This window comes from Ciconia boyciana, chromosome 6, assembly GCF_034638445.1.
Source record: "Ciconia boyciana chromosome 6, ASM3463844v1, whole genome shotgun sequence".
Lineage (NCBI taxonomy): Eukaryota > Metazoa > Chordata > Aves > Ciconiiformes > Ciconiidae > Ciconia > Ciconia boyciana.
The window spans coordinates 11,455,289-11,482,248 of record NC_132939.1 but is presented as its reverse complement, the minus strand read 5'-3'; the positions used below and the strand labels follow the sequence as shown (position 1 = coordinate 11,482,248).

Here is a 26,960-nt window from a genome sequence, read left to right as displayed (position 1 = left end):
TACTGTGCATCACTGGGCGAAAGGCAAATGCCAGCACCAGCCTTGGAGAGCAAATCTGGGAGCCGAGGTAAGGGCTCGGATAGTGCTGGCCGTAGGAAACCTGGCATAGGAGACTGAGGGATTTCAGGCCGTTACAGCCCTTAAACATAGGCGAGCCCGTGTATAATGTTTACTCCTTGCATCCAGTGGGCAGAAGACTTCTTTCCTTAATTTGCAGCAGGCCCTTGGCTCCACACTTGACTCCACAGCACAGGAGCATCTTCAGCTTCCTTCAGGACCTAGGATTTACATTGTCTTGTATGCCTTTTTTTTTTTCTTTTTTTTTTTTTTTTAAGACTGAGGAAGGGTGGGCCTGCCGTAAGTACAGTGCTGCAGCAGGAGTTGTGACCGACCGTCCCAAGCAAAGGGCAGCATGTTCCCCAGACTCGGAGCTGGGTGGAGTGGGGACCAGCCCACGTCCTCCGCATCCTAGCCCATTGTCCTCACCCTTGGGTTAAACATGATTAAAATTGCTTGACCTTGGGTCTGTGTTAGAAAAAGAAAAATCAAGTCTTCCACATCCACGGTGATAGTTGAAATCCGGTCCAGGACAATAGGGCCAGGAAGGGAACGTCCCAGAGGAGCAGAGCTGCACAATGCTGCCCGGCCGTGCTCTGCTCAAGGAGAGGTGACTCCATGCTTCAGCTCCCACTCCATAAGCAGCACATAGCGGCCTTTCTCTTACTCTAAAGAGGGAGGATTAAGAGGGTGTTTATTTGTTTATTGGTGTTTCTCATGTTTTTTTATTTGAGATCCTGGCCAATATTAATTTTAGTCATCAAATACAACTGTGAAACAGGGAGTAATCATTATTACCTTTCTTCTGATGCTTCTGGGACAGATTTATGGCTTCACCCATGTGAATTTGGGAATCTGGCACGTAAGTGGAAACAGGAATTTAGTCTTCTCACCATCCGTTATCACATAGCATTGAGGATAAAATGCCTCCCTTTTAAGAAGGAAAAAACCCCTCTAGTTTTGGTCTGCTGGCTAGATAATATAGACATTTATGCTTGCTACTATCTCCAGCAGAAGAGTTTGGTGGCTAGAGTAATGAATCTATATCTTCACCAAAGGAAAAATAATCATAAGAGAGAAATAATTGTCTTTTTTAAAACTACTGTTTCGCATTTCACAACCTCTTCTGGGTCAGTTCATTCATTCCTACCTGTGCTATGTAAGCATGCAATATTACAAAAGCAGTTGGAGAGGATGGATTGTGGGCCCTTGTTGGAAACTCTAAGGTGATGCAACTGGAAGGCACACGGGAGAACAGAGCAGATCTGCTTTTGTCTATTTTCCTATAGATAGGACTGTTTCTTTCTAAGGAAAATATTAAAGGTAATTTATAAAGATATGACAGATTCTTAGCATGAATAACATTATTTTTAGACTATTAAAATTTCCAGCAGTATTGGATCTCCTCTCCTAGAGAAATATTAGCCCTTTAGAGAGAAAAAATTTTCTTCTTATTATATTATAATCTACGTATATGTGTGTGTGTATGTGTATATAAAGTAAATATTATGTTTATTAGTATTATGTTAAGATTGAAATTGATTAAAATATTATATGAAATAAAAGATACATTAAACAATATTTTTAACCACTAAAATAGTCTTTTTTCATGCACTGCACAGTTGGCTTCTTACAAGAAACCACCAGAAGTTACAAGAGGACATTTCAAACCCTACAGCCCAGTATTTCAAAGAAAAGAAAAAGCCAGAGAGATGCCTGAAGACATCCACCTCTACGTGCCCCATTGTCCTTTTCAGAGCAGCACTAGAGGTTCTCCACTGACCCCTCCTGGGAATGGGGCACTGGCTGCTGATTTTTCTGAGCCTGAAGATATAGATGGTGACATTGGGACATACACAGCCCAGGGCTGGAAGGAAAAAAACCTGAAATATACCTCTGAACTAGAAGATTTTAACAAGAAGACAGAAGTGCTGTCATCTCTGGATTTGAAAGAAAAAGATGGCAAAAATACAAGGCACCCAGAAGAAAAGCTTGAGCAAGAATTAAAGGAGGCAAAAAAGAGGCTGGTACTTTGTGCTCCACAGCGACCTTTGTCATATGATTCAAACAGGACGGACTTAGGTGGAACCAGTCCAGGGTATCGAAACAAAGGAGCGCTGCGGGCTTCAGAGGAGAAGGATGCTGACTGGAGAAAAGATGCGTTCAAACTGTCTGGTTGTCCTGTGCCTCTCTTATTTGCAGACAATGCTCCTCCAGCTTTGCCAGTTGACACAAAAGATGCTTTGAGGGGTCCAGATGCAGTTGCCAGGGAGCATGCAGCTGGCCGGCCAAAATCACCACTGAGGCTCATAGCCAATGCGATCAAAAGGTCCATTTTGGAGCCTCTAACCTCATCTCCAGAAGGACTAAAGCAGGACTCAGACAACAAAGCCAAAGCCTCTTCAGAACAAGTTTTCTTCAGCTTCCCCAGTACTCCCAGCTATTCCCTAAGCCAAAGGAACAGTAACAATAATAGAGCAAACAACACTCAGCCACAGGAGCTTAAAGTAGGGGAGTGGGCAGGAGAATATTTAGGAAATGGGAGCCCTCTCTCAAATCCATCTCATTTTTCTGTCGGCTCTGAAGAGAGATCTCCAAGGGATTACAGTGAGGAGGTATCCTTCCCAGTCTACAGTCCTCACGCTAGGCCTTCCAAGATGACCAGTATACCTCAGAAATCATATTGCACTAGGATGGAGGATGTCCCAGGACTCCTAGAAAAGTTTACCTTTAAAGAGACTCCTCCAGGGGCTCCCATGGATGACGTACTTATCTGTAATGAAAAGTACCTTCTTCTTTCATCTCCAGAGCCCAAGAACACCTCCAAGGACAATCTGGATGACCCTGCACAGAAGGGTAGTCTTGGGTCACTCTTTGATAGACTGAGAAGTAAAGTTCGTGACAGAGAAGGGAATTCCTTCGTGCCATCTCTGCCTTTCAGGAAGGACCATTCTCCAGAAGACAGGCTACTTTATCCTTCCACAGGTGAGGGTATGAGTGGAATTATTTATTTCTGGTAATAACACTTAACATTTAAGACCTGTGTGTGATCATGCAAACACATATCTGTTGTATGCTATGTTTAATTTATAGTTACTTTCTACATGGGAAGATTTAATGAATACATTTTTTGGTTAAGGTTTAGGAGTTGCTTCTGGTTTAAAGGAGCAGAGCGGATTTGCAAGCAGAGCGCAGCACGCTGGACCCAAGTTCGATCTGTTGCTCGCTGCTGTTCAAAGGTGTTTGGGTTAGGAAAATGTACTCACTGAGGTGGAAGGAGCGGTGAGGCAGAGTGGGATGCTGTGCAGAGCAGCTGCTGCTGCAACACCGAGTGTGTTGAGGAAGGGGCAGCACAGCGGGCAAGCAGAAGGACAAGCACCAAAAACTCCAGTGCAGTGTAGACTACATTTGCTACCCTTGCCATGAGGAGCTCAGAGACTGAAGCAATATGGTTGCAGTAGCAAGAAGCTTTGCTTTGTTTATGTGCTTTCTCAGCAGGTATCTCTTCAGCTCTGTCTGCTGTTGTAGTGACCAAACTGTAGACATACTTTTGGGAGCTTTGCTTTGTCATTAATATCACCTTGTTCTTTTATTTGAGAGGAGATAGCACCTTATTGACCTTCTCTGACCTATTTGTGAGTCTATTCAAGTGATTAAAAGGCATCAATTTTCATGTTTGCTTGCAAGAACAAGGTTAGTATTAAAATTGCAGAGGAGTCTAAGAAATATTGATGTCAGACAAAGAGCAATCCGAGTAATCTGAGCACAGGCTCAGAAAACATTAAGTGCAGCACAGTTTCAGGTATGAAATATGAGGTATGAGAGCTGCACCCAGCTCTCTTTCTCCGCGATCCATCTTTCCACTAGCCCACTGCAGAAAGTCACAGTTATTTAACTAAATAACCTATTGAATTGTGTTGACGTACCTGTTTGTTTCTTACTTTATTAAATTGCAACCCAAACTGTAACCCCAAAATTGCTGCTGTACCGCAGCATTAAAATAACAATCTGTATGTAAAATGTGAAGTCACTGAAATGTTCCCAGTGAGCTGCCAGATCCTTTTTGCGTCCTTTCTGCTTCAGAACTACTGCATACTGTGAGGAAGATATACAGTATAAAAGAGACTTGATCTGAAGCTCATTAAAATCGATAGAATAACTCCTGCACTCATTCCTGAATTTTTGGATTGGATTCTTGGAGCATCCTTTATCTAACAACTCACAAAACCAGGCATCCCCATTGAGCCAGAGGATACTGAGGACTGCACTGAAGCCACGGAGTTGCTAGTGTTCACGCTTGTCACGCTGTGGTCTTAAATGGGAAGCTTTTTCTGAGTCTATTCTTGGTCATCACCTGTCAACTAAGCTAAGCTGATCTTAACTAAATGTATTACAATAATTGGTATGTTGTGTTCTTACTAAAACGGGAAAAGTTCTTGTTAGGTTTGAATAATGCTATACTTTATTTATATTTTAAATATTTTGGAAAAACATGCTGGTTTAATGTGTGTTGCATTCCTCTGCCTGCAAGCCAAAAGAGGAATTATTAAATTATTATAATTATTTAATATAGGCATTGCAAAATCTGTTCAGAAGAAAAAAAATGCAGCTTTGATCTAGCCATTTGCCCAGTAATCTGTCATCTTCAATTTTTCAACATTGCAGCTCCCTGAACTTTTTCAGACATTCATATTTGAGTAAATCAAACTGGTAAAGAGCCATGTCCTGCTTGGCTCTCTAAAATGGCATTTCTGTCTCATATTGGCACTTGTCTGAGGCCCAGGCTCAGCAAACTTCAGTCATGAACTGGTGACGAGCTTTAGCTCACATTACATGTCATTATTTTTCACTCTTGAAATTTACCATGAACCTCAGAAAATGTCTTTTCTTTAAAGAAAAAAAAATACTCCCAGCACCTTGTAAAAACCAATTTAATGAGGCTCTTAGTCATACTCCTCTTGGCTGTTTGCAGTAGGGCTTTTCTATCCTTTTCGAGGCCAGACAGACTTGTTCTGTGCAAGAATGGTTGGTCTTACATTATGCTGGTGTTTTCTTTGGCTTGTGGAGCCAAAGAATGAGCTGGGTGACAAAAGTCCACGGGCTTGAGATGAGACTGGGCAAGCTCATTGAAGAGAAATCCACTAAGGATTAACCAAATGCTTAGAAACCACTTCTGATTTAGAAAGCTCCTGAACTGAAAAATGCTTGGAGGCTGTGCAAGTGTTAAGGGGAGGAATCACATATGACTGCCCGGTGCCTATAGTGTTCCTTTAGACATCCACTGCTGGAGACAGGCTGGAAGGACCTGCAGTCTCACCCTACACATCTACTTCTATGTTATGTTGCTCATCTTTCCCTACACCTTATCTTAGTTACTTCATCTGCAGATGAAGTACAGATGTCTTTCCTATGCTGATGACTTCTGCATTTCAGACCCAGGTGTCCATCCAAACTAAAACTATATTCTGTCCTTCTGTCATCTCCTGCCAAGTGTTCAGCCACCAGCTGAAGCTCAGCATGAGGAAGCAGAGATCTTAATTACTCAGCAGCAGATTGCCTGTCACTCAAACTTATGCCTGCAGTTACACCTTCCACAGGGGTCATTCCAGCTTCTGATATCCAGACCTGGTCTAAAGGCTTTCTGGCTAACACTTTCTTTCTGTTTCATAAGAGCTCTTCCTCAGAGCCACTTGGAAATTTTGGGCTGTGCAGAGATCTGGCTGCACAGACTACCTGTGTGGGACCTAGACAATTCTTACTGAAGTAATGGGGGTTCATGCACTGTTTTCAGTGAGAGATAGGTTTTAACAAAAAATAAAATCCTATCTAAGTTTGCCTGTAGAATATACAGATGTCCCCAAATAGCCACACAGGACTTTCTAGGTGCAATTCCAGATTTTTTATTTACTTGCATGAATATCTTTGAGGCTTTTGTCCTTTGATTCCTCCTTTGTGTTCCAACCTGCAGTTAAAAAACCCCAAAAACTTGATCAATAAAATTGATCAATCAGGTGGTTAACTGTTCTTTCCTAAACTTACTTGCCCTTTTGAAATTCAAAAAAATGCCAACATGCCATGTTAGTTATAGATAATAAAAATCATTAATACCACAGAAAAACAACAGTAAAAGAGAGCTAAGCCAGGTTGTATGAGAGTTGCAGTCAGCAGTGTTTGTAATGAGACACAGTAGTGGATCCAGGGTTTAGGTTACTGTTGACTTAGACCTTCTGAAGACCAGCCCATGAAGGTGGTTGGTTATTGGCAGATGCTTGTGACTCCAGGTTTGCTGCTTGATATCAATGGAGACGTGGGAGGAATATTTCTGTCCCTGACAGAGTATGGATCGCGTGAAAACTTTCCTAGAATAGTCCCTTAGATGAGACAAGAGTTGTTATAACTCAGTTTTTGACGGTGTGTTGTTTACATGGCTCACTTCATTAAGCAGGACAACCAATTCAGCTGATGGGAAAATTAGACGTGTTATGAACTCACTTTGCTGTTTTCGTGCACTTTTAGATTGAAAAGGGATTGCTTGCAAATATTTCAGGTTCATACGTGGTTCCCATTACTGCATCTTTGTACCACTGAAAGTCTGTGTGTTTGCAATGTTCTTGTCAGCTAGGACACTGTTATCTCAGTGATTTCATATTTTAGAAGGGGAACTGAGGCACTACAAGGTTAAATTACATGCCTAAGACCACATGAGAAATCTGTGGAGGAGCAGAGATGTGAAGCCAAATAGTCAAACCCACTCTTGATTTCTACTGGCCTTTCTTTTCATCTCCTACCTCATGCCAATTCCCATCTGGTTTGGGACACCAGTGCCCCAAGAGATATGTGTAGCTTTGCCTCCCTCTTTTGTAAAACACCAAAGTACTTAAAGTGGTCATGATTAACTCTGACTTTATAAAAATATGCAATCTTGGACACTTACAGAGGAAACCAACAGATTAATATAACATTATATTATAAAACCACTTCCTGCTCCAAGACTTTCTGTTTATTTAGACTACAGTCATTACTGTGACACAAAAACACCCCAGGAAAGGGAGGTGAGCTGTGGCATGCAGAGTGATGGCAGTGGTGGCTGTCCTGGAGATTTATAGGGAAAATCAGCAGTGCTCCCACATCTAACAGAAGGTACCACCTTCTTAACCTCTTCATATGACACCTCTCTCTTTGTTCAGAGGACCTCAAGTTTCCTAGGAAAACCAATACCTTAGATTTATATGGTAAGGGAGGGGTTCTCAAAAGCACTGGACTTTGGTCCAGTTGATCCCTCTGAATACAGCGAGGGTTTTACCACTGATGGCGTTCAATGGCAGTGCACGTAGGCCAAAGCAAAATATCTGAGACCCACCCTTGGATTACCAAGCTGTAAGGAACTGGCCATAGGAAGAAATTTTAATTTTATGGGTGTAATTTTTCTTATCTATTATGACATACACATATGAGGATACCAAGTCCCAATATCAAGAATTGGAGGTTTCCTCCAACTTTGTACTTTGAAGTGTATTCTGTGACACTGTCAGATTCAATAACAATTAATAACGATAATAATTAATACTCACTTTCCTGTGATCTGACAGCTGTAAATCAGATATGCCGGAAAGGTCTCTTGACCAAACTCCTAGGAGCTACTGTGAGGTAGAAATCAAGAATAGATTAATAAAGATTTCAGAAATATTTGTTCCTTTCCCCTTTATAACTAAGAACTAAAACTATGGCTGACTGTTCCTAGTGATCCAGAGTTGTGTTAGCTGGGGAGGAAAAGCTCTAGTATAACATATGTTAATTTGGAAGTTAGGGAGACACTGGAGTACTTAAGAAATAAGTAATAAATAACTCCCATTTTGAAGGAATGAGATGGCTGGAAAGAGAAAGCCCAAGTCTAGAAGAGTTAGTTAATATTTGGAAAAAAGCATGTTTTTGAGATCTTTTCTGTACCTATTGAGCTATAAGACTTGACATATTTGGAGTAGACAAATTATTGTTATCTAACTTTACTTTTACTATTATAGTTCTAAGTTTCAGATTTAAATGATCTGGTAAGTGTAAAAGTCCCTAAGTTGCACATTTTTATGTGTGAACTCGTTGTCCAAATCCTCACAGCTGGCGGCTAAATTCTGCCTATCCTACCCCTTTGGAGATGGGAAAGATTAATGCTCAGTCATCTATAGTAGAACATATAGATGCTGCAATACAGAAGAGTGGTGGTGGGGGTTTTTGGTGGGGTTGTTTTTTTGTTTCAAAATAGAATAAACTTGTGGTATTTTTCTCTAGCTCTGCATAAAGCAAGTTCATTCAGTGAGGTAACTTCTTACTATGCTTGTTACAGTTGTCTTGAAGTTGAAATTTGCATCTGGGGTACATTTTAGAGCATATTTCTGGTCTCTCCCACAAGGAAATAGCCAAATAAAAATAGTTGATCAGAGCACCAAGTGGCTGCCCTTTTAATGTTGAAAGAAATGCAGTGTCCCACTATTTCTATATCCCTGAAATGTGGCAGGACCACACATCTGGGAGCCAAAAACCTGTATTCTCATCCCAAGTCTGGTCACTCTTTGCTGTGTGTTTCTGGGTACTTTGTTGGAGCAACCCATGCTTCAATTATGCACATTGTATTAGGAGAGGACATCAGTGCTGTGAAATGTATATGCAATAAATGTGACAGAGACCATAACCGTCAATGCACACAGGTAGATCCATCAGATGCCTCATCACTGAGTGATTTCACATGGTCCTTCGTCCTGTAGGCTTCTTGGGTGGAGATGATGAAGGACGTAGTTGATCGCAGTCTGTTGTCTCACAGGGCTGTGGCTACCACGTTCCTTGAAAGGCTGAGCTGTTTCAGAGCAGTCTAAATGGCTTTGCTCTGCAGAGGAAGGTTGCAAATACCTGTGTCTCCATAGCAGATAGGCACTGGGAGGACTGTGGATGTTATGGATCTATTCTGTGCACAGACATCAGCTTCCTCTTGCTCATGAGATGGCCCTTGGAAGTCCTTGGGGAAGTGATTGACCCTCTCTCTGTCCCAGAAAGGCAAACAGCTCCTGAGTCACACCCATGAGGAGGAGGCAGGTGCCCTTGTGTTACAGCAGGCTGCTTTTCCTCTAGACCTTGTAACACTTTTTAAATTATTAATATCACTCAAAGAGGAGGACACAGGGAAGCAGTCACTTATTCCCACAGCTGAGAGAAGAAAGGGAGCGTGTAATTGCTTGTGTTTCCAGCCCTGCCAGGCTGTAATGTTTTCCGCTTGCATATTACGGAATTTGATTTCACCCGTGGCCTGACCACAGGGTAGTTACTGCAAACTTTTGGCTGCACAGTGAAAAGCAGGCGAGTTTACTCCTCAAAAGAAATAGTAACGGTGATACCCCATGCCTTCCTCCATCTCGTGCACTGGGAAGGGCTTTACAGCTGACTGTCCCTGCTGGGGGCAGAGATGGGGCACAGCTGGCTTTGCACTCTTGTCCGCAGAGCGTGGGGCAGTGCATGGCACCGGTGTGGCCCCGGCAAGCGTGAGCCATCAGAGAGTCCCCAGCAGGTCGGCAAGCAGGAGCTGTGTCCCTCCTCCAAGTGCCATGAGGCAGGGAGGTGTGGGGTGGCGGCCTGGGCAATTCTGGAGCAGGGGAATCGCCCAAGAGGCTGGGACCCACCTGGCATTTCTGCCAGGGCTACTGCACCCCCTGCTGCCCAAGGACTTGCCCTGCAAAAAGGAGGGCAGGACCCAGGTCTGCTCCACTGGACCCTCTGAGCAGCTTCATTGCCACAAGGACTGGGTGCTTCTAAAATTGAGATTGCTGAGAAAAAAGAGAATTTCTGCCTCAAAGTACTTGGATTTGCTTTCATTGCTTTACTGCCTGGGATGAACATGTTTCATGGATCCTGATTTTAAATTAGGTTCTGAGACAGAAGTCCTACTTCAGGGTTGGGATCCAGGACAAGGCAAAGAAGAAACATTTACAGTGGGAGAATGGGAAGTAATTTTAATGTGAATATAACTTGCACATAGCAAGCCAACTGTTACCTCGCAGATACAAAGAAAAATGGCACTGTTAGCTTTAAATAACGTACATTTCCAAGATGTTGCCCAGCTGTTAATCATTAACCCTGTAGCAGGTTGAAGCGTAGAGACAGATGTTCCAAAAGCAGTTTTATTTTCTGAAATAAAGAGAATGAAGCTATGAATTAGACAAATTAAGAAGAAATTCAAATATTTACACCCAGTTGAAACAAGATGCTGGAAAAACAGGCATGATAAAATTGCTGCAATTAAATGTAATTTAATTTATAATTCTGAAAGCATGCTTCTTCCAAAGGCAGCCTTTGAGTTTTCCTTATGGAGTGCATTGTTGTGATGTATGGATTTTCCTGACTTATTATGGCATTTTAATCAACAGTTCGATGATGTGATAATATTCCTAAAGCAGAAAAATAAGTGACATTTGTTTAGACATAATTAATGAAATATTTATGTTGCATGAGGCTGTGTGATAAAGCCTTGTTCTCTTAGTCCATTTGCTTCTGATTACATTTGTGATTTTTTTATATGACCAGACATTCTGACGCCAACTATTTTACACTGAGCAGATGTCATGTAGTAAAAATGGGTGCCAGATGCTACAAGCCACATAAGGGTAATTTGTTTAAGAGCTGGCTCAGACTTTTTGCATTCAATTACACTGTATAGTGAGTCTTATACAATCATTTGGGTAATATGGCTAACTTCAGATATACATTTTAATGAATGTTGAGTGTGTTCAGAACAGCATACTACATGCAGGGTGCTCAAGGAATTAATTTATTTGTATGTAATACCTGAAAAAAATCAAATATACCTGGACAGAGTTTTTGACAGGGATCAAAAATTTAATTAATGGCATCAGCCAAATTTCCAAATTGCTCTAGGTGCTGCTGATTAGAACTCAGGGCAGGTGCAAAGTGTCTGTGTAAGTTAAAGAACAGTATTTTTTGCCTCACTGACTATTTTGTTCCTGCATTTTAGGATGTGAACACCTACCTGTCAGAAAACAAGCTACCGAGTATTCTACTTCTTCCTCTGATGATGAATTTGAATCCAAGTCTTCATTAACACACAAGGTAACCTTGACTTGGAAAGAGAAAGATATTTCCTCAGTTGGACTGTATTTAAGATTCATCATATGATTTTGATCTAAAACACAGTGCGATTTCTCGAAGTGGGGATGGGAACGCTTTATCAGTGGAGGTTATGTGTCATGGAGAGAAAATACATTAAAACTCTTTAAGACAGATGAAAATCAAACTTTCTGTTTCGTCTTTGGATCTTTAATTCCCCCAGGTTACACCAACATTGACAGATAAGGTCTTAATTTGACAAGCAGACATGTTTCACTGAAACCACTTTAAAGCTGCATTCTTAAGTGGCCTTAATATGTAGCCCAACAAGCAAACTATTGAAAAAATTAAACGAAACAGATGCAGATTTCCCTTGGGGAAATGCAACTTCATTTCGGAGGCGCTACAGGCAGGTTGTGTGGAAAACGCTGTGTTTATCCTAATCAGCACGACCGCGTGAGCCACGAAGTTGCACCCAGACCCTACACGCCGAAAGGGCCAGCTGCACACCGGGGTCTCCAAGCCCTGCCTCGGTTCCTGTGGCTAGCGGGAGCAGTGGGGTTAAAGCACCAGTGAACTCTTGATACCCAGCTCTGATTTGAAGAAACAGAGCTTTTATGGCCTGCATTGCTCATCAGAAATGTGTTTACCTCTTTCCTGTGGAGGAATATCAGTAAGTGGATTAATAGTACGAGGTGGCCTTTTGATTTGTTGCCTTTGAGGGCAAAAAAAGGAAAGCAAAGCAAGAGGCTGCCCAGTACACTGTAAAAACAGCCAAGATGAAAGCTAAGTGGGGCTTTGAATGGAAATCCGGTTGCGCAGCTCCAGAGGAACCGAAGTGCCACAAGGCAGAAGCGCAGCAGCATGTGGCAGCACGTACCGCCAGCGTCTGCGTCAGGGTGCGCTGAGATGTCAGAAATCATCATTCAGCTTTTCTGTTGCAGGAAAGACAATCTAAGTAGATAATATTATGGTGAATTAAATAAAGTTTAAACAAAATAGAGAAAAGAAGGGAGACGTGGGAGAAAACCGAATAGGAGCAGCTCCCAACAGTTCAGGCAGCTGCAGGGCCAGGCAGTGGGGAAGGCAGCGCTGCCGGGGCAGCTGCCAGAAATGGGGGGAAGGAGCAGCTGTCGCACCCGGCCGTTAGCAGTGACTCAGTTTTGATGCACGTACCCCACTCAGCTTGTTTCTCTCGGCTGCCTCCTAGCACCTCTTTTCATGCTAGCTCTGGCTGCTATTTTGCCAGTACCACCTTTTTCCTCTGGCAAAACTCGGTGGGAAAAATTTTAGTGGCTTCCTGGCTTGTTAGTTTTCTAATCGTCTTGTCTACGGTGCTCATATATTCTGTCCCCTCCAAAATGGGAAAACCACAGCCTTGAAGCACTTCCAGATAGCTTGGGTCAAGGGCAAGACAGAGCAAGCGCAGGCAATTCCCTCGGCCAGCCCTGCAGCATGTGCTGCCCTGCTTGCCCTGCAGCAGTGGCAAGTGCCCCAGGGAAAGGCAAAAAAACTCTGTAATGCAGTAGAGAAACAGCACTGGGGAAGGTTTCACAGGGCTTCAGATAGTGTCCTATGGTGGCCGTTTCTTTCAGATACATCCTTCTTACTGTGTTACAAGAGATCCAAAGTGAATTTTACTACTTAGCAGCTACAGCAATAGAAATGGGTTGAGTTTCCTTAAACTGGTGTTTCCCACTGCCTATGCCTGGCTTCTTCCCTGATCACAGTGATGTCTGCAGAAGCCATGTATAGTGGTATGTTGTATACAGTCAACTTCGTGATTCGGACATTTTGTATTGATAGACACAGTGCACACTCACTTAGGGTTGCAATAAGAGCTTGTAATGATTTAAAGTCAATGTAAGCAAATGCATGAAAATATTCCTATGTGAATATTTTCATTTCAGTTACGTTGGCCCAAGCACCCTGCCGTAGCTCACCTTGCTTTGAGCAGGGGAGTCGGGTTAGACGATCTCCGGAGGTCTCTCCCAACCTCAACGGTTCTGTTATTCTGGGGGCGGTTTGAGAAAATCTATAACAGCATACTTATGCTTTGATGCCTTTTTTTTTCTCTCTCTCTTTTGTAGGCAAAGAGGACTCTCAGAAGGAGAAGGAAGCTGGAGAAGGAGACAAAGCAATTGATTAAACAAGAGGAGCTGAAGAGGCTTCACAAAGCACAGGTGAAAACATAGCTCGCAGATGTCCCATTTGTCTCCCAAGAGTGACTGCCAAGGACAGGGGGTACCCAGTGTGGGCTCTGCACCTCCCCTTGCTCCTCACTGCGGCTCACTGCCTTCTGTGTTGAAATCCCCCCAAAACATTAGGAGCAGGAAGATATATGTGGCAGGGCCTTGCAACTCTGTATGTGACAGATCCATGTGTGCCCCAGGAGATCACAATTTTGTAATTGTGTGTGAAGAACAAGAGGGAATAGTGAGTGGCAATAATAGAAGAATACACTGAAGGAAAGAGATAGAAAGGAGGAATACTATCAGCCTCTGAGATGTAAGAAACTCAGCTATTACCCCTATATACTACAGGAGGGTATGAAAATACAGTGATGGTTTTTGTTCTCTCTCTACGATAACAGTGAAAGTCAACCGTTTTCTTTCTTAATGATGGAAAGTCATTTCACTTTATACAGGCCCTGCTCTTCAGAAAATGCTGGAAAAGCTCTGGACTCTGCTAATGTTTTATTATTTCCAATTGCAGTTCAAAGATTTGGGAATGCACTTCTGCATGACTTGATCTCAGACTGTGTTCTCTCAGGTGTCAAAATTTTCAGGTTTATCTATTTCACTTAGCACACATACATATCTATATGCATATATATAAATATACACACACAAAACTTAATGGCTTATGAGGCCATTAGCATTTTTTGTCTGTGTCTGTACTGTAGCATAGGGCAGAGAAACCTGAGCTAGATTTAATCTCATTAATTCAGGTTGTAAAGGTAATCAAGATATGGTAGCAGGGAGAGCAGGCTTTTTGAAGGCAGAGTTGTCCATCTTCTGTTGTATTACTATAGCAGGTGGATAGTTTTGGATGGAGCTTCCACTTGCTATTTCTGTACCAATATTAAATTTAAAAAGAAAACTAATAGGTTGTTTTTCAGATGTGAATCTGAAATCTCCATTTTTGTAGATGTCACTACTTTTGCAAAATGTATAACTGAAAAAGAGAGAAATTTTGTCTTTGAACCAGACAGTGGATTTTAGCAAATGCTAATATCTAGCTGCTACTATAAAATCCGTGACAGAATAAAACACAGGGGAAAAGAATAGTATCTTATTCAATCCGAAGTCAGAGCAACTATGTTACAGTTTTTATCTGAGAATTGTAAATTATCTCAAGGTAAAATTAGATGCATACATGCCTTCTCTTATTTTACTGCTTTGTGGAAATAATCAAGTCCAAACTTTTTGAACCGTCTTTCGTGTTTGTTAGGCTGTTCCTGAGGGCTTGGCTTGGTATGCCCTAACACAGCCTGAAATGGGAACCTCTGAGCATCTCTTTGACAATTCAGCCTTTTAAGGTGTTTCATGCCTATTATCCGCATGGCACCTCTGAAAACCTTATTTAAAAGGGAATGGACCCATGAATGTAGAAGTCCTTCCTGAAGTGCCACTGAGTTATCACTTCTTAGTTATTAGACCCTTTCCTCCCTGTGTCAAAAGCTTGTGAAATATAAAAGCAAAGCAAACAACAAAACCCCATGGACAACAAAATAGCTAGCAAAGCTTTCTAGTTGTAAACTTTCGATATTTAGATGAGCTTTATTCACATAGCATCTCAGAATATGTCCCTCTGAATGTGTAAGGTATGGAGTTCACACCTTGTGAGACACAGAAACGTTACAATCTCTGTTTTACAATGGGAGAGCTAAAGTTCAGAAAAACTGGCGTTCTTTTAATACCTATGATGCTTACCCACATAAGTGTGGATAGATACCTAGTGGAATTATTAAATTGCTTAGGCGCCTAATATGCTCAATGAGTTTGCAAATCCCATGACTCCTCCGAGACCTTTTCAAGCTGTTTCTCTAACCACTGAGACCATCTTTTGTCTCTGAATTTTTAAGCTATGTCTGTAGCTTTTATATCATTACAATTTTGCAGGCAGTCCAGCGCCAGCTAGAAGAATTGGAGGAAAGACAAAGGGCTCTGGAGATTTTTGGTGTCAAACTGGAGAGAGAACTAAGAGGAGAATCAGGTAAATGAAGCAGTGTGTGTTTGGTAGTGGGGTTTTTTAACCTTTTTCAAAGCCGAGGGGTTTTAATGATGGTCATAGAAATAGAGTTCAGTGCAAAATCTGAAATGAAACAATAACTGGATGGACAAAAATCATTGTTTTCCTCAAACTCTGTTCGTTCAAGCACCTTTACGCTGAATTCTATAAATTTGCTCTTGGTTATCACAGATTTGGAATTATTTGCCTTGCTATTGAACCTGAATCTACATTTTCCCCCCAATTTTTTAAAATCCCATCCTGAGCTTAATTTCATCTTCTGGAGGGAACCAGTGAGGTTTCCAGGAGCTGTATCTCAGTTACCAAGCCAGCAGCAGCCCATGCCTAGTAACAGAGTCCTTAATGACTTCTCCCAGAGTGTGAAATGCCATTAATAGGATTAGTGCTGGTGGCCGTGCTATAGCAACAGCAGCATGCAGGCACACAGACCCAAACTGCACATCTTTCCCCCCAGTGGGTGGAAGATAACAGGGATGTCGTCCTGGCCCTGGTTGGAGGCACGATTTTCACTCACCTGAACCAACAGTCCCAAGTACCCAGGGCTGCGGCATCCTCCCACCAGCCTAGCCTTACCAATGCTCCCCAGCGTACATGGGGTGCAGCTGGAGAGACCTCCCACAGAGGGACGGGACTTCTAGGGGCTCCTGCCAGGCTCAAAATGGGGATGGGAGCATGAACCATGCGTGTAAGGGACTTCAGAGGGGGCTGCGGTTCCGTGCTGAAAGGACTCTGAGAAGCTGACAGCCCGATTGCAAATGTGTCTTTATTTACCTCTGTTTTAGAAAGCTGAACCTTGTGCTTTCATGACAGACAGTTGCACAACACTGAAAACCTAGATATGTTTTGGCACCTGATCTTGTTGTTGTCTTAGCTAGGCAGCCCAGCAAAATCTCTACATGCTGGCTTTTTAAATGCCATATTTCTTAGCAGTTATTGCCCCTATTCTAACACTGAACTAATCAGTTCAGCAAGAGACCATTTGTCCAACCTTTTATATTTATTAACTGATTTCCTATAATCGATAGTGCCAACATATTTCAAATGTTGTTTAAAAGAATCATAGCACCATAAAATCATTTAGGTTGGAAAAGACCTTTAAGATCATCAAGTCCAACCACTAACCTAGCACTGCCAAGTCCACCACTAAACCACGTCCCTAAGCACCAGATCTACATGTCTTTTAAATACCTCCAGGGATGGTGACTCAACCACTTCCCTGGGCAGCCTGTTCCAATGCCTGACAACCCTTTTGGTGAAGAAATTTTTCCTAATATCCAGTCTAAACCTCCCCTGGCGCAACTTGAGGCCATTTCCTCTTGTCCTATTGCTTGTTACTTGGGAGAAGAGACTGACCCCCACCTCGCTACAACCTCCTTTCAGGTAGTTGTAGAGAGTGATAAGGTCTCCCCTCAGCCTCCTTTTCTCCAGGCTGAACAACCCCAGCTCCCTCAGCCGCTCCCCATCAGCCTGGTGCTCCAGACCCTTCATCAGCTTCGTTGCCCTTCTCTGGACACGCTCCAGCACCTCAATGTCTCTCTTGTAGTAAGGGGCCCACTAGCTAGCATCTTTTTTTTTCTTAAATGAAAACATAACCATTTCTCAAACGGCACCCACCTTACCACCTATGAGTGAGTCTGCTAAAAAGACTTTGAGGATTTGGAGTGTTAGCTTTTTTCTTTATTGCTGATCTGTATAAAGGTGGATGTTTTTTGGAAATGTCAAAAATATAGAGGGACAAGAGGCTTCTAGCTCTTGGGATAGACACCGAATACCAGGATAAATGGCCTAGAGCCACCCCTTGTTTTTGCTGTTTTGACAATCGCATTTCCTAAAGAAGGCTGTCTGCCAACAGATTGATGTTTCTCATTCTCTTCCCATCCTTAGTAATTGGATTGCCCTCATTAAGGTGAAAGTGCTATTTTTTCTCCTTGTTGATTGTTTGTGTGTAGGTGGCCAGTTACAAATAGGGCAGGTACTGAAATGTAGCATGTTACTGTGTCTCAATAAGTCTTCTGGTGCAAAAGCATGAAGCCATAAGTTTCCCGAACAAAATATGAGTGCTTTGTTGCTTGTAATAACATACATGTAATGATGCAGGAATCAGGGAGTTTAATATTCTGTTCAACCTTCTTAAACATAATGAGCATTATTGTTTAATGAATGACCAGTGTTTATTAGGTTAAGTTGTATTTAAGCAGGTCTGCGCTTATGCAATTCAAGTGATTTAATAGGTATTATTAAGGTAATTAGAAAACGATCACAGTTCAGCAATAATATTGAGCTGCAAAGGTTGTGAATAACCAAATTTAGAGACAGGCCTGCAAACACTAGTCTTCAGTGACATTTACGCAACTCTCCTCTAATAATTCTGTAAGCCCGGGATGAATGGCCCCTTTTGTTAGGGGGAGTTATTCATTAGCTCCTCAACTGAATTAGAAGAGAACATGCGTGGGTGCGAAACAACTGTCATGAAGACTGATGAGCAAAATGAGGCTTTGATGATCTTCTAATTGTAGTGACAACAATTCATGCATTAAAAAAAAAAAAAAATCAGTCCTATGAATAATTTTTCATGCCCGTTATTCCCTTTATTCTGGTTCAAAATACCAAATAATAAATCACTGATGTACTGTTGCTTTGTTTTCCACTGACATTTGTGGAGGCTTATGGAGATCTTCTGCCTACAAGAAAATACAGAAATAAAAATCTCAAAACATGTTTTCCACTGAAATTAGCATAACCGATCAGTTGACTAAACAAATCATGAAGAATGATGGTATAGAAGAAAATCTGTGTTGAGAGAACATTAAGAAATCTCTCCATGTTTTGGAAGGTAAACAAATATCTGCACATGTTGCAGCTAGTTTTTTATTTCATAAGGAGCATATCCAGGGTTTCTCAGAACTTTCAACAGAGTCAAAAGAAAACAGTTGAAAACCTGTAGGAGTAAGGAATATGAGGTTTAGCTGTTCCTAAAAAGGCACAAACTGGCCGAGCCCCCTTTACTGTGTGACTGCTGTACGGAGGGACAGCGTAGCATCACTCTGGAGAACAGACGGTTGAGGTTTTGAGAACAGTGTTCAGTAAATACTCCTCTGCAGCCTGTCATTCTCTCAAAAGAGATGAAAATATAACTAGCTACAATGTGATTAGAAGAATATCTGACTTTCAAAAGGGATGTAGGTTAAAGGAGACTTGGGTAAACCAGCAGGAAAGTTTTGCTTTAGCAATGCTGTAAAAAAAAAAGCCAGTGTGGCTCACAAAACAAACTCACAAATTGTTTTCCCTCTAACCTTTACAAAGATCTGTCGTACTGCGTTACGCAAAAGACTTCATTGGCTTGTTCTGCCCTTGGAAGGAATAAAGCACTTCATCAGACTTAAATAACTATTAACGTTATTATTGACAAACATTTGAAAAGCTCAGGGAAAAAATGCCCCCAGGGACACCCTGGGGGGGCATTTTGTGGGATGGAGGAGGAAAAACATGGGGTATTTTTATTTCAGCTTGCACTGAGGATTTTGATAAAATGTGTGGCATTTTTGCCAAGTGCGTTACTCTTTGCTTACTTCAATCAACCTACAATGCACAGTTGTTTATTAGAGATACAGATATTTTTAACGTGTAAAGAGGAAACACTGAAAAAAAAGAATATTTTTGCCTCATCAAGAAAATAGCAAGAAGGGAATAGTAACCCTGTGTGTGCGTGCAGGACATATGCATACCTGCAATTGCAATGGTTTTACTGACAGTAAGATAGATCAAATTTTGATGATAGCTTCTGATGGTGGCATATGAACACCTAAGGTTTTGAATACTAATGCTGCATCCCTGCATTGGATCGGTGAGAAACCACTGTTGGCATGTCCCAGCGAGAACTGCTCCAGCAGTCACTCTGAGAAGACATTTTTTATCACTGCTTGCTGACCTGGAAGGTCCCACAAGAATACATCCATTACTGCCAAGTTTTAATGGAATCATGCAGAAATCAGACCAAGATTGCTCTGCCGTCTCCTGCTGCTTTATCCTCCCACTTCATGGTAACTTCAGATTGGGGTCAATCCTGATAAGAAATTGCAGGGCTGCACCCAAGCCAGCATGACTCCTGTCCTCGGCGTGGGGCCCGTGTAATTCCTCCGACGCTGGCAGGAGGTGACCCAGGCTCTCTGGGATGACAGTGTCTGGTGAAGGCACACAAATGGGCTGGTGATCCCAAACACCCAACAGTTTCCCACCTGATCAGGAAGATTGCTAAAGGGCTGCATTGGGCGAGATCATTACTGCCCGAAGGAGATGGGCTTTAAACTGATGTTCTTGAGTGGAGTCAAATCCTGGCTTTGACGTTAAAGAGAGGTACAGCTGAAGCAGTAGAGGCAAGAAGGTAATTCCTGGCACCAAGAACAAAGTGCATTTCAAAACGACAACAGAAAGGCATCTGAAATGCTGCTGAGCTGTCCAGGGCTTTGCCTATCTCTCTGCTTGGTAACCTAGTTTAATGATATTCTTGTAATTGTCATCTCTGGAGCTTGAACCTGAGACCTTTGGGCTTAAATTTCAGCACTCTCAGTCATCTGAAATAAAGGTGCAGGCCTCTTCAAGGAGGAGAAATCACATTAGTCTCCATCCACAGAAAATAGCCAGGCTGGTTTATGGGGATTTTATGCTTGGTTATCTAGCAGCGTGATGTAAGGACCGAGGAGGAGAGAGCTGTGTTCCCCTGCCTGCTGTCGGCAGCTTCTTTTGCTTTGTCCCAGGTCCGGCTGTCCCTGCCTCCAACACGCGGTGCAGCATGGTGGGGTGTGCAACTACCACGTGCTGAGGCAGGAGCATGGGCTGGCTGTTGGTTTTATGCTTCTGAAGGGGTCAGTGTGCCACCTAAATTGTTGCTTCAACCTGGAGTAGTGTAAGATATTTGCTTCCTACAAGTGATCGCTATTTTGTGGCAACAGACGGCAGACGGGCAGAGCAGACGCTGTGGGAGGTGTGTTTGCAGTGCCATCACTGCTGCTGTAATTCTGCATCAAAGGGTGGTGGGGTGGTTTTGTTTTGTGAAGAAGATGAATGGAAAATGTGAAGTGATGAGCGTGTTAAAAAGGACAGCAAGGAAAAGAAATACATATATGCTCTGACTTGCCATTTGAAAACACCCAGGGGTTCTTCATTGTCAAATATTTTTGTACAGACAGCATTTTAGGCCCTCACCTGGTGAAAGAGAAATCCGTCCTCATCTTCAGCAAGGCAGAGTCAAGCTGTGAGCTCTTTGGGAGAGAGACCATCTCGTGTTTCATGTCTGTATAGTGCCTACCAGTGATGCCCTGGCCCAACATGTTACAAAACCACCCAGTAATAATAGATTTGTCCAGTCCCACAGCCTTTCCCATCATTCAAAGCAGATGCAGATTTAGAGGCCAGTTGGCAAATGAATGGAAATTTGTAGAGGATTTGATTGTGTGTCTGATGCCCACTGGAAGCAGGGACTAAGTTGATACATGCCAGCATGCACATCCTGAAGTGCAATTGTGTTAATGCGATATCCATTTATACATGTAGTTCAGCTGCTGGAGTCCAGTATCAACAGAGAAACTATGTTATCAAAGACAGAACTAAGAGAAAGAAGAAGTGCCCATTAAAAAAAGAAAGTCTGTATGATTATTTGAAAGAAAAAACTTAACTTCCAAAACAAAAGTGGTTTTAAATCTAATGCATCTTTAACTGCAATAAACTACAACATTCAACCAAATGTAGACAAGAATGTTATACCTGTTATACCCAGACATTACCGGTGTAATTATATACAGCAAAAAAATCTACATTTGAACTCACCTAGGCTTACAAATGAGGACTATTAAAGTGAACTAAGATAGTGAGAGCATTGGAAGGAAAGCTGGTAATGCACACTTAAGTCTCCTATTTTAAACAGATTCAGGCACAAAGGATGAAACTCAGATGCTACATGAATGGTTTGAGCTGGTCCTGGAGAAGAATAAATTAATGCGTTATGAGTCTGAGCTCCTGATTATGTAAGTAAGGACAAGCATTAGTACTAAAGATGGGGAGGGGAGAGTGGAAGAGTGTACTCATAATACACCTGAACACCTTGCTGTGTGCTGCAGTTTGAGACTGTTGTGGAACAAATGTACCCAGAGTAGCTACAATCAGCTTTGAACACAGGTTTTCTGTTGAGCCCTCCTCATCCTTCCCTCTCACAGTGGTTCAATTCTTTCAATCCTACACAATACTCTAAACCAGTATAGCATATAGACGCTCTGCCTTTACATACTGTGGGTCTAATGAACACTGGGGCACTTTCTCCTGTGGAAGAAAAATAGTCTGACAAGTTTATCTCAGTTTTTATTGGACATAGGAGAAAAGATCTAGGAATTCACTATAGCGATGAAACAAGCAGATACACCAAGCAAATAAAAATGGTCTCAGATGCCACTGTTTGTCATTAATGGAAACAATATTGGCTGTAGCTCCCTTGCCTCCTTGGAAACGCACTCAACAGACAGGCAGAGGTGACTCTCAGCTATTTTCTCCACTATTTCTGGGCAATGTGGGAAGGCGATGAGAGCTGCAGCAGTCATTACTCACCCTTGGATTTCACACCAGTGCAGGCTGCTTGTTGCCATTTATCATTTCCATATCACTCAGTCAGCCCCCCACGCTGTGTGCAGAGCTGCAGCCCAGCCACCACCTCCAGCTGCACCCCAATTTCTCCCCAGCTGTGCTGATGCTGCCAGGGGCCAAACCTTCTCTTTCCCCTTTGATTGTCATTGCGTGTTGTGGTAGCAATGATTCCTGCTCACACTGTCTGCAAAGCAGAGTTAAAAAAGCAAAAGCAGACTGCTTTTATCGCTGCAGGACACAAAATGCTGTTGTCTGGATGTGTTCACATGTGCTAATTCCCTTGCCTCAGGACTCGTTCCTGTGCAGAGGGCCTGGCAGGGCCCTTTGTGGGTGGGAGCGTTCAGTCCTATCCAGAATTACATGGTGGGTGCCACCAACAAAACTCAGCTGGTTAAAGCCTTAAGGGTTGCAGTGTATGAGGGAGCTTAATCTGATACATAACGCAAAAGGTGGTAGTGGTACTTCTGGCGTTGCTGTGGCAATGTAGGCACAGGCAAACCTTTTAGCCTTGACTGCTTATGAGGAGAAAATACTGGATAAACAGAACACAGAATCTCTTGGTTGAAAGAATATTAACATATATGTCTTCATTGAAAAAAGCTTATTCTTTAACGTACTTGTTATTGTACCTAGAGCCCAAGAGCTAGAATTGGAGGACCACCAAAGCAGGTTGGAACAAAAGCTGAGAGAGAAGATGGCCATTGATGGTAAGTCAAAGGGGAGAGTATGCTCCAGCTCACAGTGATAGGCCATGCCTGTATTCATCCCTGTTTGCTCCAAAAAGGACCAGAGTGGCTGAGGCTCTTCCTCCTGTGCTCTTCTGCGAGCGCAGCTCAGCCAGAAAAATGCAACTTGTGAGATTCTTCTCATCTGACTTCTAGTGAAGACAGCTAAGCTAACCTCCCCAGTTTTACACAGAACTGGATCAGAAGCACTTGCACATGTACTTCTACTAATTGTGCTGTGCAGGCAGCAACATCCAGCTAACATGTGATGATGGGCAGCAATGGAAAGTAATTTCAACCACCTAAACACAGAAGAGGTTATCTGCTTTTATGTTAATTGTAGCATTACTGGTTGCCACAGTATTTTGGAACTGCTTTTAGGTACCTGGGATTACAGCTTGGGCTTGTCCTTTCATTTGGTATGAGAAAAGCGAGCATGGGAAGGAGGAATGCAGGGAGAAGGGGGGTTACATAGCACTGAGTACCCCAAAATATCCTGTTGTGCTCTAAGCATGTGGAAGGTAAGTGATGGTAGTTTTCAATACATTTTCTGAAAAACACTTTCCGTTTTCTTACAGGCACTACATTTCATGGTTGGGCTTTTTACCTTATAAACTAAATTTAAATTCCAGCTTAAATGTTCTCATAAACAAGTAGTGCTCTTCCTACCCCTTCCAGTCTAAGTTTTGCTAACAGATCTACTCTAGACATTAGGAACCTTAATAGACAACCTTAAATGGCCTAAATGCAGGAGAAATTTTCCCTGAACTGTAACATGAAAAATATTAACTGCTATTTACTTCATTTGTCATGGACTATAATATTAATTCAAGCTGTACACCAACAGTTAAAATGCAAGGTGTTAACAACAGTGTGGATTTTTAACCTCTTGTTTTGTGATCTTTTAGACAGCCTTAAAGATGAGATGGATCTGAATGAGGAGGATGAAATTTTTACTGAGATGATGAAAGTGGTTGAAGAAAGGGACAAACTCGTGTCTACCTTAGAGGAGCAGAGAGTGAAAGAAAAAGCAGAAGACCAGCACTTTGAAAGCATTATATTATCTAGAGGCTATCAGCTGAGCAGGATTTAAACAGCCACATGCAAATAAACATTATTTCAGCAATATTTGTAATCATGGAGATATAGTCTTCTGAAAAATGAAGGAATTCAAATTTAAAACCGGTTTATTTGGGAAATATGTTGTTCTGTTATCAAAAGCTCTTATTCAGTTCTTTTGCTCGAGTCATTCCACTATCAGCTTAAAGGATCACTGGAATACAGAATAGGACTGAATTTACCTGTCTGGTGGGCATCAGGGTCTGTGAAAGGGAAATCAGAGCTCTGTTGTTTTCTTGGAATTTTATTTTAATGCTGAGAATAGAGTTTCTGAGAAACACAATGACATCATTTAGTATTTTTGAGACGGCATTACTTTCCATCTGTTTGTCTGAATATGTATGTGGTTTTGTTAATATTTTGGCACAGCCAAGCCTTGGTGAACTATTTAAAGGTCAGAAAGCAAGCATCTCATATAAAAATAAGGTTAGTTTTTATTTCTGGTGGAGGAAGGGTCGTTTGACTAATAACTACATATAAGCACTCATTAAAACTACTGTAAATGGAATGTCAGAAATTAATTTTCCAGGTATTTGTAAGTTTTAGTGCACCATGTATTTTTGAACAAGAAATTAAAGCCATATTAAATCCCTACATGTTGTAAAATGTTAAGGGATTATCAAGGGATGACTACCCTTAAAACTTAGATGCTCAAAAAAGCTTCTGTATGTCACAGATTAAGGTCTTTAAAATATGCTAAATGACAATTAGTGTTTATAGGGTAGGCTTTACAATTGCTTGATAAAATACATCACAAATAGTATCATAGGGTGTGATGAGTGGTGTAGCAGTTAAAGATCTCCCTGAGAATAATTCCTCAAAAGGACTGCAAAAAATGTTGAGTATGTAATGTCAACATTTGATAGAAAATATTGTGGGTATATTTAAACTACATTTATCTTGCTGCTTAAGAATGTATGCATATTTTTTGCTGAAAGGAACTCTCTCATCTTTTTTGTACATGCATTTGTAGATACTGGCAAAGCAGATGTGCAGAAATTCTCCTTAGTATTTGGTGTAATTTAAGTACTTTCTTAAATCTGAGATAATTCTGTAATTTAAGATTGGTAGTATTCTCAACTGTATGTATGATGCACTAGATTTTGAAACTGAAAAAACAAAGAGAAACTGAAAAGGCTGTTTCTTTTTGAATATCACTTTACCTCATGCTCTGAGAAGATTTGATGTTCTCGTTATTTCATGAATGGTGCTAATTTGCAGCAGTTGCCTATGGTACAGCCAAAGCTAAAAGCATTCCTATTACAAAAGCTTTAAACTAACAAACCTCTTGGTAAGTACTTGTAGGGTAACAGACACACTGCATTCTGTCACAATAATTTATGAATTATCTTAAGTTTTTGCTGTATTGTAAGAAATTTAAAATACCCTTCCTAAAGTTAAAAGCAAGATTTTACTATTGACTACAGATAAATAATATACCTCTATTGGTGCAAGGAATACACTATTGTTCTGCAATATTTATGTATTTATATTTATTTATTAGACTGTTTAAAGAGGATAAGAGTGTCTGGTTGCATTTTACAGTTTGGATGTTGTCTCTGATTTTGATTGATGAATATGTATTTCTAACAGCTATGTATAGGTAAAGCTGTGCATAGTAGAGTAGATAGCTTTATCGATTTGGTAAATAATTAGTAATAAAATATGAATTAAGATTTTTAAACAATGTTCTCAGTTACCATAACTTGAAGGGATACCCTTAAAACATAGCAGGTAGGGCTTTAACAATATAATTTGTCTTTCATTGCAGTGGAAAGACATAGTAGAATCCTTGAATGTGTTCCAAAATTACCATCAGACATTTTTTTTTTCTGTCATTCATAGGCTAAGCATACCTGATCTTCAGATTACATTTTTATTGAGATGGATTGCAGCGATTGATTTTTAAACTAACTCTATTACTTAAGATTGACACAAAGTAGGAGCAGGCAGGGCAGCAAGAAATATTTTAATTTTCTCTGTTGAGATCTGCTGGCATTTCCAGTTTTTTTGAGAAAATTTCTGGATTTTATCATTGTTCCCAGAAGCCTCATGTAATCCCACAGAACAAGACTGTCTAGAACATCTATCACAGTTTTCTGTGGAAATCAGAGCGCCATAATGCTTTCAAGGTATTTTTAAAAAGTTTTAAAACAAGCTGCTTAGTGCTTTGCACAGGAGGGGAATTCAGCAGAAACCTCCAGTTATAGCAGTCAAAGATTGTTTTTTTCACCTCACTTTTACAATCTAAAAAGTCCATTCACCTTAGTGTTGCTGCCATACAAAGAGGAGGAGGAAGGGCAGCCTCAGAGAAACATGATGTCCCTAGTCCTGAGGAGGCGATTCCTCTACCAAGGTCCAGCTTGCTTGCCCAGGGGAGATGCACGTGCTGCAATCGGTCAGGTTCAGGTTGCTCTGAACTGTATATAAGCCCTGAGATTTCAGTTTACAGCACATACCTGTTTGGCTACAAAACCAAATGTAAAAGGGTGCTTTCCTTTTAGCTCCAAAGATTTGAGTTCTTGAGAGTATTAGAGTCAACAGAAGCTGAGGGCCATCAGCATTTTATGGACCTCAAAAATATTCTTTGCTAAAAAGATACTTTTCTGGATGCCATGTGGTCATAACACATGCTCCACCCAAAACTGTGCGTCTGTTCTTGGGTGGAAAAACCTGTCAGGCTACTGTTACCCTGCCTGATATTAAGTACCTCACAAGATTAGATCAAAAAATGGACTGTGCAAGTGATTTAGAAAAATAATAAACTCTTAAGTCATTTAAAGCAGGTCTTCATATATCGTGAGAGTAGAGAAGGAGGGAAAAAAAAGAGAAGCTGTGTGCACTGTTCACAGGTCAATTTAAGATGGTTGGCTTGTATTAGAAATGTACTGAAACATTGGTTTGGTTATGAGTCTTCTTGCTGCTCAATCTTTTCTGTAAATTGACTCACTAACTTATAATAGGTTTGTTCATTTTTAAGTCCTTGGCGCTGTCATTTTTGGGTATAATGTGATGTGCTGGAATGTATTGACTATGTCTAAATGGACTAGATGTGAGCAATTTTCTATTTGA

General features: G+C 41.4%; 1 protein-coding gene across 17 annotated transcripts in view; it reads left to right on the top strand.

Moving 5' to 3' along the window:
* MICAL2 (microtubule associated monooxygenase, calponin and LIM domain containing 2) overlaps window positions 1-26,960 on the top strand; it is a 135,651-nt gene extending 108,691 nt beyond the window's left edge. For 13 of the 17 annotated variants that reach the window (XM_072864930.1, XM_072864928.1, XM_072864929.1 and 10 more), the window contains 7 exons: window positions 1,680-3,042; window positions 11,069-11,163; window positions 13,251-13,343; window positions 15,285-15,378; window positions 21,335-21,434; window positions 22,678-22,751; window positions 23,678-26,959. In XM_072864930.1, the coding sequence (XP_072721031.1) occupies window positions 1,680-3,042; window positions 11,069-11,163; window positions 13,251-13,343; window positions 15,285-15,378; window positions 21,335-21,434; window positions 22,678-22,751; window positions 23,678-23,862 (2,004 nt within the window). In that variant the 3' untranslated portion in view covers window positions 23,863-26,959. Of the gene's footprint in view, window positions 1-1,679; window positions 3,043-11,068; window positions 11,164-13,250; window positions 13,344-15,284; window positions 15,379-21,334; window positions 21,435-22,677; window positions 22,752-23,150; window positions 23,291-23,677 lie in introns of those variants that run through there. The other 4 variants (XM_072864933.1, XM_072864925.1, XM_072864931.1 and 1 more) reach the window with 3 other exon arrangements.